Source organism: Bufo gargarizans, chromosome 4, assembly GCF_014858855.1.
Source record: "Bufo gargarizans isolate SCDJY-AF-19 chromosome 4, ASM1485885v1, whole genome shotgun sequence".
In the NCBI taxonomy this organism is placed as follows: domain Eukaryota; kingdom Metazoa; phylum Chordata; class Amphibia; order Anura; family Bufonidae; genus Bufo; species Bufo gargarizans.
The window spans coordinates 113564797-113583907 of NC_058083.1; the positions used below are offsets into that span (position 1 = coordinate 113564797).

Sequence of the window (19111 nt, forward strand, 5' to 3'; positions counted from 1 at the left end):
ACCCATACCTGTCACCCAGCGCCTAAATACTAGGCCTCAAATTTAAATCCCTCTAAATCTCTCGTTACCGTTGTCCTGTTGTAGCTGGGAAAGTTATTTAGTGCCCGTCAAAGCACATTTTTTGTTCTGGGTTGAAGTACAATTCCCAATTTAGCAATTTCATAATTTAGTGGTTCCTGCTATATCAGAGCTATTTGAAATCTATCCCAAAAAGGGTATATAATATTGAAGGTGCACATAGGGTCATTCAGAATAACTTCACACACACCCGCTACTGTGTATTTCCAAGTCTAATTCTGTCACTAAATCCATACCGGTGACCCAGCGCCTAAATACTAGGCCTCAAATTTAATTCCCTCTAAATCTCTCGTTACCCACCGGTGTACTGTTGTTGCTGGGCAAGATATTTAGTGTCCGTCAAAGCACATTTTTTGTTCTGGGTTGAAGTACAATTCCCAATTTAGCAATTTCATAATTTAGTGGTTTCTGCTATATCAGAGCTATTTGAAATCTATCCCTAAAAGGGTATATAATATTGAAGGTGCACATAGGGTCATTCAGAATAACTTCACACACACCCGCTACTGTGTATTTCCAAGTCTAATTCTGTCACTAAACCCATACCTGTCACCCAGCGCCTAAATACTAGGCCTCAAATTTAAATCCCTCTAAATCTCTCGTTACCGTTGTCCTGTTGTAGCTGGGAAAGTTATTTAGTGCCCGTCAAAGCACATTTTTTGTTCTGGGTTGAAGTACAATTCCCAATTTAGCAATTTCATAATTTAGTGGTTCCTGCTATATCAGAGCTATTTGAAATCTATCCCAAAAAGGGTATATAATATTGAAGGTGCACATTGGGTCATTCAGAATAACTTCACACACACGCTTCTGTGCATTTCCAAGTCTAATTCTGTCACTAAATCCATACCGGTGACCCAGCGCCTAAATACTAGGCCTCAAATTTAATTCCCTCTAAATCTCTCGTTACCCACCGCTGTACTGTTGTTGCTGGGCAAGATATTTAGTGTCCGTCAAAGCACATTTTTTGTTCTGGGTTGAAGTACAATTCCCAATTTAGCAATTTCATAATTTAGTGGTTTCTGCTATATCAGAGCTATTTGAAATCTATCCCTAAAAGGGTATATAATATTGAAGGTGCACATAGGGTCATTCAGAATAACTTCACACACACCCGCTACTGTGTATTTCCAAGTCTAATTCTGTCACTAAATCCATACCGGTGACCCAGCGCCTAAATACTAGGCCTCAAATTTAATTCCCTCTAAATCTCTCGTTACCCACCGCTGTACTGTTGTTGCTGGGCAAGATATTTAGTGTCCGTCAAAGCACATTTTTTGTTCTGGGTTGAAGTACAATTCCCAATTTAGCAATTTCATAATTTAGTGGTTTCTGCTATATCAGAGCTATTTGAAATCTATCCCTAAAAGGGTATATAATATTGAAGGTGCACATAGGGTCATTCAGAATAACTTCACACACACCCGCTACTGTGTATTTCCAAGTCTAATTCGGTCACTAAACCCATACCTGTCACCCAGCGCCTAAATACTAGGCCTCAAATTTAAATCCCTCTAAATCTCTCGTTACCGTTGTCCTGTTGTAGCTGGGAAAGTTATTTAGTGCCCGTCAAAGCACATTTTTTGTTCTGGGTTGAAGTACAATTCCCAATTTAGCAATTTCATAATTTAGTGGTTCCTGCTATATCAGAGCTATTTGAAATCTATCCCAAAAAGGGTATATAATATTGAAGGTGCACATTGGGTCATTCAGAATAACTTCACACACACGCTTCTGTGCATTTCCAAGTCTAATTCTGTCACTAAATCCATACCGGTGACCCAGCGCCTAAATACTAGGCCTCAAATTTAATTCCCTCTAAATCTCTCGTTACCCACCGCTGTACTGTTGTTGCTGGGCAAGATATTTAGTGTCCGTCAAAGCACATTTTTTGTTCTGGGTTGAAGTACAATTCCCAATTTAGCAATTTCATAATTTAGTGGTTTCTGCTATATCAGAGCTATTTGAAATCTATCCCTAAAAGGGTATATAATATTGAAGGTGCACATAGGGTCATTCAGAATAACTTCACACACACCCGCTACTGTGTATTTCCAAGTCTAATTCTGTCACTAAATCCATACCGGTGACCCAGCGCCTAAATACTAGGCCTCAAATTTAATTCCCTCTAAATCTCTCGTTACCCACCGTTGTACTGTTGTTGCTGGGCAAGATATTTAGTGTCCGTCAAAGCACATTTTTTGTTCTGGGTTGAAGTACAATTCCCAATTTAGCAATTTCATAATTTAGTGGTTCCTGCTATATCAGAGCTATTTGAAATCTATCCCAAAAAGGGTATATAATATTGAAGGTGCACATTGGGTCATTCAGAATAACTTCACACACACGCTTCTGTGCATTTCCAAGTCTAATTCTGTCACTAAATCCATACCGGTGACCCAGCGCCTAAATACTAGGCCTCAAATTTAATTCCCTCTAAATCTCTCGTTACCCACCGCTGTACTGTTGTTGCTGGGCAAGATATTTAGTGTCCGTCAAAGCACATTTTTTGTTCTGGGTTGAAGTACAATTCCCAATTTAGCAATTTCATAATTTAGTGGTTTCTGCTATATCAGAGCTATTTGAAATCTATCCCTAAAAGGGTATATAATATTGAAGGTGCACATAGGGTCATTCAGAATAACTTCACACACACCCGCTACTGTGTATTTCCAAGTCTAATTCTGTCACTAAATCCATACCGGTGACCCAGCGCCTAAATACTAGGCCTCAAATTTAATTCCCTCTAAATCTCTCGTTACCCACCGTTGTACTGTTGTTGCTGGGCAAGATATTTAGTGTCCGTCAAAGCACATTTTTTGTTCTGGGTTGAAATACAATTCCCAATTTAGCAATTTCATAATTTAGTGGTTTCTGCTATATCAGAGCTATTTGAAATCTATCCCTAAAAGGGTATATAATATTCAAGGTGCACATTGGGTCATTCAGAATAACTTCACACACACACGCTTCTGTGCATTTCCAAGTCTAATTCTGTCACTAAATCCATACCGGTCACCCAGCGCCTAAATACTAGGCCTCAAATTATATCCCGCTGAATTTGAATACAATACATTGGGCCAAATAATATATTTGTTGTTGTGGTGAACCATAACAATGAGAAAAACATCTAGTAAGGGACGCGGACGTGGACATGGTCGTGGTGGTGTTAGTGGACCCTCTGGTGCTGGGAGAGGACGTGGCCGTTCTGCCACATCCACACGTCCTAGTGTACCAACTACTTCAGGTCCCAGTAGCCGCCAGAATTTACAGCGATATATGGTGGGGCCCAATGCCGTTCTAAGGATGGTAAGGCCTGAGCAGGTACAGGCATTAGTCAATTGGGTGGCCGACAGTGGATCCAGCACGTTCACATTATCTCCCACCCAGTCTTCTGCAGAAAGCGCACAGATGGCGCCTGAAAACCAACCCCATCAGTCTGTCACATCACCCCCATGCATACCAGGGAAACTGTCTCAGCCTCAAGTTATGCAGCAGTCTCTTATGCTGTTTGAAGACTCCGCTGGCAGGGTTTCCCAAGGGCATCCACCTAGCCCTTCCCCAGCGGTGAAAGACATAGAATGCACTGACGCACAACCACTTATGTTTCCTGATGATGAGGACATGGGAATACCACCTCAGCATGTCTCTGATGATGACGAAACACAGGTGCCAACTGCTGCGTCTTTCTGCAGTGTGCAGACTGAACAGGAGGTCAGGGATCAAGACTGGGTGGAAGACGATGCAGGGGACGATGAGGTCCTAGACCCCACATGGAATGAAGGTCGTGCCACTGACTTTCACAGTTCGGAGGAAGAGGCAGTGGTGAGACCGAGCCAACAGCGTAGCAAAAGAGGGAGCAGTGGGCAAAAGCAGAACACCCGCCGCCAAGAGACTCCGCCTGCTACTGACCGCCGCCATCTGGGACCGAGCACCCCAAAGGCAGCTTCAAGGAGTTCCCTGGCATGGCACTTCTTCAAACAATGTGCTGACGACAAGACCCGAGTGGTTTGCACGCTGTGCCATCAGAGCCTGAAGCGAGGCATTAACGTTCTGAACCTGAGCACAACCTGCATGACCAGGCACCTGCATGCAAAGCATGAACTGCAGTGGAGTAAACACCTTAAAACCAAGGAAGTCACTCAGGCTCCCCCTGCTACCTCTTCTGCTGCTGCCGCCTCGGCCTATTCTGCTGCTGCCGCCTCGGCCTCTTCCTCCGCCTCTGGAGGAACGTTGGCACCTGCCGCCCAGCAAACAGGGGATGTACCACCAACACCACCACCACCACCTCCGTCACCAAGCGTCTCAACCATGTCACACGCCAGCGTTCAGCTCTCCATCTCACAAACATTTGATAGAAAGCGTAAATTCCCACCTAGCCACCCTCGATCCCTGGCCCTGAATGCCAGCATTTCTAAACTACTGGCCTATGAAATGCTGTCATTTAGGCTGGTGGACACAGACAGCTTCAAACAGCTCATGTCGCTTGCTGTCCCACAGTATGTTGTTCCCAGCCGGCACTACTTCTCCAAGAGAGCCGTGCCTTCCCTGCACAACCAAGTATCCGATAAAATCAAGTGTGCACTGCGCAACGCCATCTGTGGCAAGGTCCACCTAACCACAGATACGTGGACCAGTAAGCACGGCCAGGGACGCTATATCTCCCTAACTGCACACTGGGTAAATGTAGTGGCAGCTGGGCCCCAGGCGGAGAGCTGTTTGGCGCACGTCCTTCCGCCGCCAAGGATCGCAGGGCAACATTCTTTGCCTCCTGTTGCCACCTCCTCCTTCTCGGCTTCCTCCTCCTCTTCTTCCACCTGCTCATCCAGTCAGCCACACACCTTCACCACCAACTTCAGCACAGCCCGGGGTAAACGTCAGCAGGCCATTCTGAAACTCATATGTTTGGGGGACAGGCCCCACACCGCACAGGAGTTGTGGCGGGGTATAGAACAACAGACCGACGAGTGGTTGCTGCCGGTGAGCCTCAAGCCCGGCCTGGTGGTGTGTGATAATGGGCGAAATCTCGTTGCAGCTCTGGGACTAGCCAATTTGACGCACATCCCTTGCTTGGCGCATGTGCTGAATTTGGTGGTGCAGAAGTTCATTCACAACTACCCCGACATGTCAGAGCTGCTGCATAAAGTGCGGGCCGTCTGTTCGCGCTTCCGGCGTTCACATCCTGCTGCTGCTCGCCTGTCTGCGCTACAGCGTAACTTCGGCCTTCCCGCTCACCGCCTCATATGCGACGTGCCCACCAGGTGGAACTCCACCTTGCACATGCTGGACAGACTGTGCGAGCAGCAGCAGGCCATAGTGGAGTTTCAGCTGCAGCACGCACGGGTCAGTCGCACTACAGAACAGCACCACTTCACCACCAATGACTGGGCCTCCATGCGAGACCTGTGTGCCCTGTTGCGCTGTTTCGAGTACTCCACCAACATGGCCAGTGGCGATGACACCGTTATCAGCGTTACAATACCACTTCTATGTCTCCTTGAGAAAACACTTAGGGCGATGATGGAACAGGAGGTGGCCCAGGAGGAGGAGGAGGAGGATGAGGAAGAGGGGTCATTTTTAGCACTTTCAGGCCAGTCTCTTCGAAGTGACTCAGAGGGAGGTTTTTTGCAACAGCAGAGGCCAGGTACAAATGTGGCCAGCCAGGGCCCACTACTGGAGGACGAGGAGGACGAGGATGAGGAGGAGGTGGAGGAGGATGAGGATGAAGCATGGTCACAGCGGGGTGGCACCCAACGCAGCTCGGGTCCATCACTGGTGCGTGGCTGGGGGGAAAGGCAGGACGATGACGATACGCCTCCCACAGAGGACAGCTTGTCCTTACCCCTGGGCAGCCTGGCACACATGAGCGACTACATGCTGCAGTGCCTGCGCAACGACAGCAGAGTTGCCCACATTTTAACCTGTGCGGACTACTGGGTTGCCACCCTGCTGGATCCACGCTACAAAGACAATGTGCCCACCTTACTTCCTGCACTGGAGCGTGATAGGAAGATGCGCGAGTACAAGCGCACGTTGGTAGACGCGCTACTGAGAGCATTCCCAAATGTCACAGGGGAACAAGTGGAAGCCCAAGGCCAAGGCAGAGGAGGAGCAAGAGGTCGCCAAGGCAGCTGTGTCACGGCCAGCTCCTCTGAGGGCAGGGTTAGCATGGCAGAGATGTGGAAAACTTTTGTCAACACGCCACAGCTAACTGCACCACCACCTGATACGCAACGTGTTAGCAGGAGGCAACATTTTACTAACATGGTGGAACAGTACGTGTGCACACCCCTCCACGTACTGACTGATGGTTCGGCCCCATTCAACTTCTGGGTCTCTAAATTGTCCACGTGGCCAGAGCTAGCCTTTTATGCCTTGGAGGTGCTGGCCTGCCCGGCAGCCAGCGTTTTGTCTGAACGTGTATTCAGCACGGCAGGGGGCGTCATTACAGACAAACGCAGCCGCCTGTCTACAGCCAATGTGGACAAGCTGACGTTCATAAAAATGAACCAGGCATGGATCCCACAGGACCTGTCCGTCCCTTGTCCAGATTAGACATTAACTACCTCCCCATAACCATATATTATTGGACTCCAGGGCACTTCCTCATTCAATCCTATTTTTATTTTCATTTTACCATTATATTGCGATGCTACCCAAAGTTGAATGAACCTCTCCTCTGCCTGTGTGCTAGGCCTAAATATATGCCAATGGACTGTTGCAGTGGTGGCTGACATGAAGCCTGATTCTCTGCTATGACATGCAGACTAATTCTCTGCTGACATGAAGCCAGATTGTCTGTTACGGGACCTCTCTCCTCTGCCTGGGTGCTGGGCCTAAATTTATGACAATGGACTGTTGCAGTGGTGGCTGACGTGAAGCCTGATTCTCTGCTATGACATGCAGACTGATTCTCTGCTGTCATGAAGCCAGATTGTCTGTTACGGGACCTTTCTCCTCTACCTGGGTTCTGGGCCTAAATTTATGAAAATTGACTCTTACAGTGGTGGGTGACGTGAAGCCTGATTCTCTGCTATGATATGAAGACTGATTCTCTGCTGACATGAAGCCAGATTGTCTGTTACGGGACCTTTCTCCTCTGCCTGGGTTCTGGGCCTAAATTTATGAAAATTGACTCTTACAGTGGTGGGTGACGTGAAGCCTGATTCTCTGCTATGATATGAAGACTGATTCTCTGCTGACATGAAGCCAGATTGTCTGTTACGGGACCTCTCTCCTCTGCCTGGGTGCTGGGCCTAAATATATGCCAATGGACTGTTGCAGTGGTGGCTGACGTGAAGCCTCATTCTCTGCTATGACATGCAGACTAATTCTCTGCTGACATGAAGACAGATTCTCTGTTACGGGACCTCTCTCCTCTGCCTGGGTGCCGGGGCCTAAATATCTGAGAATGGACTGTTCCAGTGGTGGCTGACGTGAAGCCTCATTCTCTGCTATGACATGCAGACTAATTCTCTGCTGACATGAAGACAGATTCTCTGTTACGGGACCTCCCTCCTCTGCCTGGGTGCTGGGCCTAAATATATGCCAATGGACTGTTGCAGTGGTGGCTGACGTGAAGCCTCATTCTCTGCTATGACATGCAGACTAATTCTCTGCTGACATGAAGACAGATTCTCTGTTACGGGACCTCCCTCCTCTGCCTGGGTGCTGGGCCTAAATATATGCCAATGGACTGTTGCAGTGGTGGCTGACGTGAAGCCTCATTCTCTGCTATGACATGCAGACTGATTCTCTGCTGACATGAAGCCAGATTCTCTGTTACGGGACCTCTCTCCTCTGCCTGTGTGTGTGCTGGGCCTAAATATATGCCAATGGACTGTTGCAGTGGTGGCTGACGTGAAGCCTCATTCTCTGCTATGACATGCAGACTGATTCTCTGCTGACATGAAGCCAGATTCTCTGTTACGGGACCTCTCTCCTCTGCCTGTGTGTGTGCTGGGCCTAAATATATGCCAATGGACTGTTGCAGTGGTGGCTGACGTGAAGCCTCATTCTCTGCTATGACATGCAGACTAATTCTCTGCTGACATGAAGACAGATTCTCTGTTACGGGACCTCCCTCCTCTGCCTGGGTGCTGGGCCTAAATATATGCCAATGGACTGTTGCAGTGGTGGCTGACGTGAAGCCTCATTCTCTGCTATGACATGCAGACTGATTCTCTGCTGACATGAAGCCAGATTCTCTGTTACGGGACCTCTCTCCTCTGCCTGTGTGTGTGCTGGGCCTAAATATATGCCAATGGACTGTTGCAGTGGTGGCTGACGTGAAGCCTCATTCTCTGCTATGACATGCAGACTGATTCTCTGCTGACATGAAGCCAGATTCTCTGTTACGGGACCTCTCTCCTCTGCCTGTGTGTGTGCTGGGCCTAAATATATGCCAATGGACTGTTGCAGTGGTGGCTGACGTGAAGCCTCATTCTCTGCTATGACATGCAGACTAATTCTCTGCTGACATGAAGCCAGATTCTCTGTTACGGGACCTCTCTCCTCTGCCTGTGTGTGTGCTGGGCCTAAATATATGCCAATGGACTGTTGCAGTGGTGGCTGACGTGAAGCCTCATTCTCTGCTATGACATGCAGACTGATTCTCTGCTGACATGAAGCCAGATTCTCTGTTACGGGACCTCTCTCCTCTGCCTGTGTGTGTGCTGGGCCTAAATATATGCCAATGGACTGTTGCAGTGGTGGCTGACGTGAAGCCTCATTCTCTGCTATGACATGCAGACTGATTCTCTGCTGACATGAAGCCAGATTCTCTGTTACGGGACCTCTCTCCTCTGCCTGTGTGTGTGCTGGGCCTAAATATATGCCAATGGACTGTTGCAGTGGTGGCTGACGTGAAGCCTCATTCTCTGCTATGACATGCAGACTAATTCTCTGCTGACATGAAGCCAGATTCTCTGTTACGGGACCTCTCTCCTCTGCCTGTGTGTGTGCTGGGCCTAAATATATGCCAATGGACTGTTGCAGTGGTGGCTGACGTGAAGCCTCATTCTCTGCTATGACATGCAGACTGATTCTCTGCTGACATGAAGCCAGATTCTCTGTTACGGGACCTCTCTCCTCTGCCTGTGTGTGTGCTGGGCCTAAATATATGCCAATGGACTGTTGCAGTGGTGGCTGACGTGAAGCCTCATTCTCTGCTATGACATGCAGACTAATTCTCTGCTGACATGAAGACAGATTCTCTGTTACGGGACCTCCCTCCTCTGCCTGGGTGCTGGGCCTAAATATATGCCAATGGACTGTTGCAGTGGTGGCTGACGTGAAGCCTCATTCTCTGCTATGACATGCAGACTAATTCTCTGCTGACATGAAGACAGATTCTCTGTTACGGGACCTCTCTCCTCTGCCTGGGTGCCGGGGCCTAAATATCTGAGAATGGACTGTTCCAGTGGTGGGTGACGGGAAGCCAGATTCTCTGCTATGGAACCTCTCTCCAATTGATTTTGGTTAATTTTTATTTATTTAATTTTTATTTTAATTCATTTCCCTATCCACATTTGTTTGCAGGGGATTTACCTACATGTTGCTGCCTTTTGCAGCCCTCTAGCTCTTTCCTGGGCTGTTTTACAGCCTTTTTAGTGCCGAAAAGTTCGGGTCCCCATTGACTTCAATGGGGTTCGGGTTCGGGACGAAGTTCGGATCGGGTTCGGATCCCGAACCCGAACATTTCCGGGATGTTCGGCCGAACTTCTCGAACCCGAACATCCAGGTGTTCGCTCAACTCTACTCCTAGAGGTTAATGCTATAGATATATATATTCACATTCATAAAAGTCCCTTTAAAATCTTCCGCAATACTTTGTGCGATTGATATGATAGATATCCTGAGTTTTGGCAATGTTCTATGCACTCATACGTTCAAATTTGTAGGTCTCACTTCAATGGAGGATTATAATGGTGGCTATTCAGGGGTTAGTTACATGCAGTATAATAATTAGGTTTGACTCACTGCTTGATGTTCGTTGGTTTTTCTGACTTTCGTGGCGTCCCACTACTGGTCAGATCACTCACCCCTCTTCTTATATGCTGTGCATAAGCTGCGCTTCCATTTAGCGGTAATATTGCGATGTCCGCGAGGTTTCCTCTTGGTCTCTGTTCAGCGTCCCACGTGTAGATGGTTTGTCACGTGATCGGAGCTTCAGAGCGTTTGTCACGTGATCGGAGTTTCAACACGTCACATAACCTGAATCCAATGTGGTTGGGTTAGTTCAAATTCCGGAGGCGGTACCAACCTCCGTTTTTACAGCTTTCTAGCGATAATCTTGCTGTTTTTCCGCACAAGTTTGTTACTGGTTATAGTAATATAAGACGTCTCATTACTTTAAGGATCTCATCCACTCCCGCTATACGCGTTTCGAGGTTGCTAACCTCTTCCTCAGTAGCTCTTCCTTAGGAGCTACTGAGGAAGAGGTTAGCAACCTCGAAACGCGTATAGCGGGAGTGGATGAGATCCTTAAAGTAATGAGACGTCTTATATTACTATAACCAGTAACAAACTTGTGCGGAAAAACAGCAAGATTATCGCTAGAAAGCTGTAAAAACGGAGGTTGGTACCGCCTCCGGAATTTGAACTAACCCAACCACATTGGATTCAGGTTATGTGACGTGTTGAAACTCCGATCACGTGACAAACGCTCTGAAGCTCCGATCACGTGACAAACCATCTACACGTGGGACGCTGAACAGAGACCAAGAGGAAACCTCGCGGACATCGCAATATTACCGCTAAATGGAAGCGCAGCTTATGCACAGCATATAAGAAGAGGGGTGAGTGATCTGACCAGTAGTGGGACGCCACGAAAGTCAGAAAAACCAACGAACATCAAGCAGTGAGTCAAACCTAATTATTATACTGCATGTAACTAACCCCTGAATAGCCACCATTATAATCCTCCATTGAAGTGAGACCTACAAATTTGAACGTATGAGTGCATAGAACATTGCCAAAACTCAGGATATCTATCATATCAATCGCACAAAGTATTGCGGAAGATTTTAAAGGGACTTTTATGAATGTGAATATATATATCTATAGCATTAACCTCTAGGAGCATTATATTGTTATATCATTTTTTATTTTTTATTTTTATATATATTTTTAGGAATATCTTATGACTTTTTATTAATTGTACTGTCATACAATTGGGAACATTCTGCAAGTTTTATTTTATTTTTATTTGTGAAGTAGATTGATAATATTGTTTGTCAAAATAAATCTGTTGTACCCAATATTTAGTACCCACTATTTAGTGCCGGATATAGAGTGCCCACTATACTTCTATTTCTACTTTCACTTCATATTGTGGTTTGGGTGAACCACAACTTAGTGAGAGCACCGATCTATGTTAGCAGGAGGGGTGAGCCACTATATACCTCTATTATCAAGCACTTCCTTATATTACTTTTAAACCTTTGCCCCTCTAATTTAAAACTGTGTCCTCTTGTGGTAGTTTTTCTTCTTTTAAATATGCTCTCCTCCTTTACCAAGTTGATTCCCTTTATGTATTTAAAAGTTTCTATCATATCCCCTCTGTCTCTTCTTTCTTCCAAGCTATACATGTTAAGGTCCTTTAATCTTTCCTGGTAAGTTTTATCCTGCAATCCATGTACTAGTTTAGTAGCTCTTCTCTGAACTCTCTCTAGAGTATCTATATCCTTCTGGAGATATGGCCTCCAGTACTGCGCACAATACTCCAAGTGAGGTCTTACCAGTGTTCTGTACAGCGGCATAAGCACTTCACTCTTTCTACTGCTTATACCTCTCCCTATACATCCAAGCATTCTGCTGGAATTTCGTGCTGCTCTATTACATTGTCTTCCCACCTTTAAGTCTTCTGAAATAATTACTCCTAAATCCCTTTCCTCAGATACTGAGGTCAGGACTGTGTCAAATATTCTATATTCTGCCCTTGGGTTTTTACGCCCCAGGTGCATTATCTTGCACTTATCCACATTAAATTTCAGTTGCCAGAGTTCTGACCATTCTTCTAGTTTTCCTAAATCCTTTTCCATTTGGCGTTTCCCTCCAGGAACATCAACCCTGTTACATATCTTTGTGTCATCAGCAAAAAGACAAACCTTACCATCGAGGCCTTTTGCAATATCACTTATGAAGATATTAAACAAAATTGGTCCCAGTACAGATCCCTGTGGAATCCCACTGGTAACATGACCTTGTTTTGAATGTTCTCCATTGACTACAACCCTCTGTTGTCTGTCACTCAGCCACTGCCTAATCCACTCAACAATATGGGAGTCCATGCTCAATGACTGCAGTTTATTGATAAGTCTTCTATGTGGGACAGTGTCAAAAGCCTTACTAAAATCTAGATATGCGATGTCTACTGCACCTCCACCGTCTATTATTTTAGTCACCCAGTCAAAAAAATCTATAAGATTTGTTTGACATGATCTCCCTGAAGTAAACCCATGCTGTTTTTCATCTTGCAATCCATGGGATTTTAGATGTTCCACAATCCTATCCTTTAATAGGGTTTCCATTAATTTGCCTACTATTGATGTCAGACTCACTGGTCTATAGTTGCTCGATTCCTCCCTACTACCTTTCTTGTGAATGGGCACGACATTTGCCAATTTCCAATCTTCCGGGACGACTCCTGTTACTAATGATTGGTTAAATAAATCTGTTAACGGTTTTGCCAGCTCACCACTAAGCTCTTTTAATAATTTTGGGTGTATCTCATCAGGCCCCTGTGACTTATTTGTCTTCACTTTAGACAGCAAACTTAGAACATCTTCCTCTGTAAAAACACATGCATCAAACGATTTAATAGTCATCCTTTCTAGTGGAGGTCCTTCTCCTTCTTTTTCTTTTGTAAAAACTGAACAGAACTTCAGTGCAGGCTTGAGATTAAATCATGCCTGGCCTTGTCAATCAAAGGTAATGGGGGAGTGACACGAGGTGGAAAGCAGTGGCCGTCTAGTGACCCAAGGGGTTCAGCGTGCCCCTCGCTGCACCAAGGAGCTAATCTGCATAAGAATAAAAATAGGGGTTTCTAAGCAACTGCTTCGCAGACATTCATGAAAATATCATTTTAGCCAGCAGGGTCAACCCTTATCTGACTTTATGACCGGTTTACTTCTGCTGACAGATGCTCTTTAACATCTACGTTGCCTAGAGAGTGCCATGCAGCATGCACACAGTGATATACAGCACCTATAGAAAGCCAAACAGAGTAAGGTCCGACATGGTGGATAACTTCAACATCACGTTACATCCAGATTCATCACAGACTTCACCCTGAGCACTGAAAATGGTAAAATATGCTATGAAAAACAGGCAAATCGCCAACAGAATTGACAAGGACGGACTTCCCTGCATTGTGACTGTAGAGTGATGCTGCCCTCTGCTGGCAGCAGCTGGTAAAGCTAATAATTTAAGTTGACCATACTGCAGGTTTTAGAGACCTAAAGCTTTCTCCAGTTTCGGGTCACATTGGGACAAATCACCCCCCACCATCACCGGGCTCCATCAAGCCCCATAGAAAGTGATGACTGGTGGCAGTGTTATGGCTACCTCCGGTCTTTCCATCTATACATTTGGGCAGCATATTATGGCAAAGACAGTCCGTCTCATTCAAAATTATTATGAAGATAATTTAAACATTTAAAAACAAGATAACAGTATTTTCCGTCACCTTTTTGAAGACCTTCCCATTGGGCTGGACTTCATCCTCCTCACTGAGCACCTCTCTGGTCCCCAGGCATCCCTTGGCGTTGAACAGTTTGGTGGCGTGCTTGAAGACCTTGTCCAGGGTATCACAGTCGGGGTACAGGGAGGACGCCAGGCTGGAGAAGCTGTCCACCGATCGGAAAGGGCTGCATGGCTCTTCATTCAGAGGCTTGGCCTTCACCCGCGCTGCTCCCCTCTGCCTTTCTATCGCACCAGAAAGCAAGAACCACGGCACAAAGGTGATCACTCCATAGAACCACATGAAGAAATGGAGGACGTACCGCAGCACTGGATTTAGGTCCTCTTTTATATGCATTCTGTAGTCAAGGGAGGAAACCCGGCGGGGGAAAACTTAATTTACCTGCAGAACAAATAACACAATAAGAAAGTGTAAAGACGACATGACAAACATACGAGGAACCCGAGGTGCCCGGCATATGCAAAACCCAGCAACCAGTACGGTGAATCAAATAGAAACGTTAAAGGCCAAATGTTATTTTGTTGGGATTTTGGGAATATCAAGAAAAAAATAAAAAATGCAGCATCACAGAATTGGCATTTTCTCTACTCTTACACACATATCCTATTCATACGGTAAAACAGTAGCGCATCCATAGCATGGCCACCGACGGGAACTGAACATGGACCTAAAAACAGGGTATTCTCCTCTATAAGCATATTAACAACAAAAATTACTGCATGTCATTTGAAAAAAATAAAAATAAAATAAAAATAAAAAAAAAAACACTTCTCATGTCAGAGTGCACTTCGATTCAGAGGGTCTGGGTGCCAAGACCCCCCACTGATCGCAGAAGCCAAGGGTGACATCACTCAGTCTGCCCCCTAGTGTCAGAGATCAAACGCTGCAGTCCCGCGGCTACGTGCGGCACCACGTGGCTGATACACTGGGGCAGTGATGGCGAACCTTTTATTACAGACCGAGTGCCCAAACTGCAACATAAACCCACTTATTTATCGCAAATTGCCAACACACCAATTTACCTTCAATACTATAGTCCAATATAGAATATCTTCCATGTACTTTATCATTTATCTACAATATCCTGCCTACAGTCAGTCCGCTGCCTGTGCTGTTCATAGTGCGCCCTGCGCTGCTGAATGGCAGGAAAAGTCTAAGGCATATTGGTACACCATAGACTTTTTCCAGGGTGTGGGTGCCCACAGAGGGGGCTCTGAGTGCCGCCTCTGGCACCCGTGCCATAGGTTCGCCATCACTGCACTGGGGGGTTCTCACAGCAGGACTGCAGGCAGAAAATGCACTGCATGTACAATGGTATCTTAGAAAATCTCATCCACAGGGGGAAGGAGACCCCCAGCAAATGCAAGTATGTCTACTCTCAAAATCGTGAAAACCTATCACATTGTAACGTCACTTATATGGCAGCTGGCTCGCCCCCATTCCTGTTACCACTATGGCTGCATAACAAGACAGGCTTCCAGGGATCTGCAAGGTTGGATGAGCGTTTTTAAGGAAGGGCAGGGATTTTGGCTGCCATCCTTTACGGATACAAACAAGTTTATAGAGGAAAATGGCTTAAAAGGGGGTTATCCAGCTTTAAAAGGGCATCTGTCAGCAGTTTTGTACCTATGACACTGGCTGACCTGTTACATGTGCACTTGGCAGCTGTGTTGGTCCCATGTTCATATGTGCCTGCATTGCTGAGAAAAATGGTGTTTTAATACTTGCAAATGAGCCTCTAGGACCAACGGGGGCATTGCCATTACACCTAGAGTCTCTGCTCTCTCTGCATCTGCAGCGTCCTCTCTACTTTAATTGACAGGACCACGCAAGATAACATTTTTTTTTTAAGATTTTCCATTTTAACAACAAAGACAGAACATTGTCCCCCCCCCCCCCCCCCATTCCCTCCCCCCTCCATAACCCATGGGACAAGAGCAATTGTACAACATCACAATGTAAGATGCATCAAATCATTACCGTAATTGAACATATCACAGTACTTTAACTCATTGTCGTGCAGCCGTAAACAAAGTGTTACCTTCTAGATGAGTATGTGGATATGTACGCAAGATAACATTTAGGCTCCATTCACACGTCCGCAATTCTGTTCCGCATTTTGTAGAACGGAATTGCGGACCCATTCATTTCTATGGGGCCACACTATGTGCTGTCCGGATCCGGAAATGCGGATCCGCACTTCCGTTCCTGAAAAAAATAGAACATGTCCTATTTTTGTCCGCGATTGCGGACAAGATTAGGCATTTTCTATTATAGTGCCGGCGTTGTGCAGTCCGCAAATTCCGGTGTCCATGGATTCGCAAAACACATACGGATGTGTGAATGGACCCTTAGGCTCCATTCACACGTCCGCATAATGTGTCCGCATCTGTTCCGCAATTTTGCGGGAACGGGTGTGGACCCATTCATTCTCTATGGGGACGGAATCCCCTTTAAGGACTTTATATTAATTTTACATTACACGATGTGCAAATCTCAAATCTTTTCTCTGACGCATTCTGGATACTAACCATGAGGTGGCAGTAAGGCCCCTTTCATGCGAGCGTGACGGATTAGGTCCGGATGCTTTCAGTGAAACTCGCACCATTTTGCAAGCAAGTTGAGTCAGTTTTGTCTGCGATTGCGTTCAGTTTTTTCCGCACGGGTGCAAGCGATTTGATGCGTTTTTCATGCGTGTGAAAAAACCTAAAGGTTTACAAACAACATCTCTTAGCAACCATCAACGAAAAACGCATCGCACCTGCACTTGCTGCCGGCTGCAATGCATTTTTCACTGATGTCCCATTCACTACTATGGGGCCAGGGCTGCGTGATAAAACGTAGAATAAGAACATGCTGCATTTTTCACGAAACCCAGAACTGATGTGTGAAAAAAGCTCATGTACACAGAGCCATTGAAATGAATGGGTCCGGATTCAGTGCGGGTGCGATGCGTTCACGTCACACATTGCACCCGCGCAGAAAACTTGGTCGTGTAAAAGGGGCCAATGGCAGCAGATAACCAAGGTGAAGTAAGCAGTAGACCTCACCCTAAGTGTACGGAGATTATTTATGTAGAATTTTTGTCTCACACAAAATATATTATATATACAATACATACACTATATATCTTATCTCCTATGGACCGCATGCATACCAAAGTGTACGGGTAGGGGGTATGTAGTGCACAGTCGAACATAAAAATTATATATCTGTAGCCGAGAAGGGTGATGCATACAACAGGTGTGGAAAAAAAAATTATAATACTTGTCGAAGGACTAAAGCGGGGGCTCGACCTACTTGTCCCGATACAAAAAATAATTTTAAATCAAAACCATATTTCTATGCACCGCCACGCTTCCTTATGCAGGGAGGTGGCTGGCTTGTGTTCCAGCCTTTGTGGTGTGAAATGACCCTAAGTTTAGTCCTCGTTCACACCAGATGATTCTGTCCAGAATGCACTACATCGCGGCCGGCTCACTATGTTGTGGGGCAGGAGGGGGCGCGACAATCCATTGAAGTGAATGGCACCGTAGCCACAGCCGCAGGCGATCGTATGAACGGGATCGCAAGGAACAATTATGCCCGAGTTCCGGTCAAAATGCATGGTTATGGCGCCAATCACTTCAACAGACCACTACGCCTCCTCCTGCCCCACAATATAGTTAGCCGGCCACAATGCGGTGCAGTGCATTCTGGACAGAATCAGGCCGGAACGCACTGCCTGGTGTGAACGAGGCCTTAATGTGATCACAGCTCCCTGTCAGAGGTCGGGTGCCGGGAATGTTTGCATTGGTGGGCAGTGCGCCCCCTCCCCATCATTGGTGGCAGCGGCAGTTCCGATTGGAGTCCCAGCAGTGTAATGCTGGGGCTCTGGTTACCATGGCAGCCAGGACGCTACTGAAGTCCTGTCTCCCATGGTCAGTTACTCTGCAACATTATACTTACATGCGCTGTGGCTGCCTGGCGCTCCTTCTTGTAACTTACAGGTCTGTGCAGCGCGTTGCTTATGCTTATAGCAATGCGCCGTACAGACCTGTGAGTTACAAGAAGGAGCGCCAGGCAGCCACAGCGCATGTAAGTATAATGCGGCCACCAATGATGGGGGAGGGGGGGGGGCGCACTGCCCACCAATGATTTTAATACCGGGGGGGGGGGGGGGGGGGGAATGGGCGCACTGCCTAATGATTTTAATACGGGGGGGGGGCGCACACTGCCAACCAATGCAAACATTGTAGAAACATTCCCGGCACCCGAACATCTGATAGGGAGCTGCCATCCACCCAATTGACCCCTCAGGTGCCGAGGATGGCTGCGCCCTGTCAGAGGTGCGTTCCCATCACCATGGGAACGCCTCTGGTTTAGAATATACCATAAAATCAGAGTTTTCTCTAATCCAATGGTATATTTTAACTTCAAGCGTCCCCATCACCATGGGAACGCCTCTCCACGCCCAGCTCGTCACCGATCCACTGCATCCACTGCTCCGGTAAACAAAGCCATCTCAGCCCTGCTAATTGCCCGCAGCAGGGCTAAGCTACTGAACAAACTACCTGCCCGGCGCCCGGAACTGCATGTCCCGGGCATCGGGCGATACGATTTCCACACCGCTGATACAATGTATTTTATATGGTTGCAAATATTCGGTACATATGCACGAATACATTTTAGGAAAACAGTGGGAACAGTACTGTACACCCATTCTGTTTTCTCAGTATATGGTGGGACCCATTCCTTTCTCACTGCCCCCCCCCCCCCCCTCTCATCACTTTTTCTACTTACTTGAAAAGCCCAATCTAATTTTACACAATAACTCCAATATTCTCCCCTCGACACTCCTGGTCAGCAGTTTGTTCTTTTCTACGGTCGCAATATTCCATATATAATGCATTAGATACCACCCAGCCATAAAGGAAGCCTCACGCTCCCACAGCTCCTATTCTCTCTAGCATATGTCACAGCAGCCGATTCCCATACGTTCATGTAGATCGGGGGCAGCAATGGCTTTATAAAGCTACCTCCCTCCTCGGATAGCAGTCAGCGAGATGGTCTGCAGTGCTGTATATACCTGGCAGACTATTACGCCAAAGAGTAGAGTAAGAAATGCTGGCAATATACTGCAATGAAAGAAAACCCAACCATCACTACAGTAATACAAGAAAACGGATAGAGGTGTGGGGAACAGACATGAGTGGAGAACTAATGTGGTCCCTGGAAGGACTTGTCACAAGCACTGCATACTGTTATATTAACCCTTAGGATACCAGAGGTTTTTGCATTTTTCTTCCCTATCTTCCTTGAGCCATAACTTTTTTATTTTTCCGTTCA

General features: G+C 46.5%; 1 protein-coding gene across 2 annotated transcripts in view; it reads right to left on the minus strand.

The window, feature by feature from the left end:
• The window catches only part of ACSL3 (acyl-CoA synthetase long chain family member 3), a 133231-nt gene that overhangs the window by 63231 nt on the left and 50889 nt on the right, over positions 1 to 19111 (minus strand). For both annotated transcript variants that reach the window (XM_044291486.1, XM_044291485.1), the window contains exon 2: positions 13769 to 14164. In XM_044291486.1, coding sequence (XP_044147421.1) covers positions 13769 to 14119 — 351 coding nt within the window. In that variant the 5' untranslated portion in view covers positions 14120 to 14164. The remainder of the gene's footprint in view (positions 1 to 13768; positions 14165 to 19111) is intronic.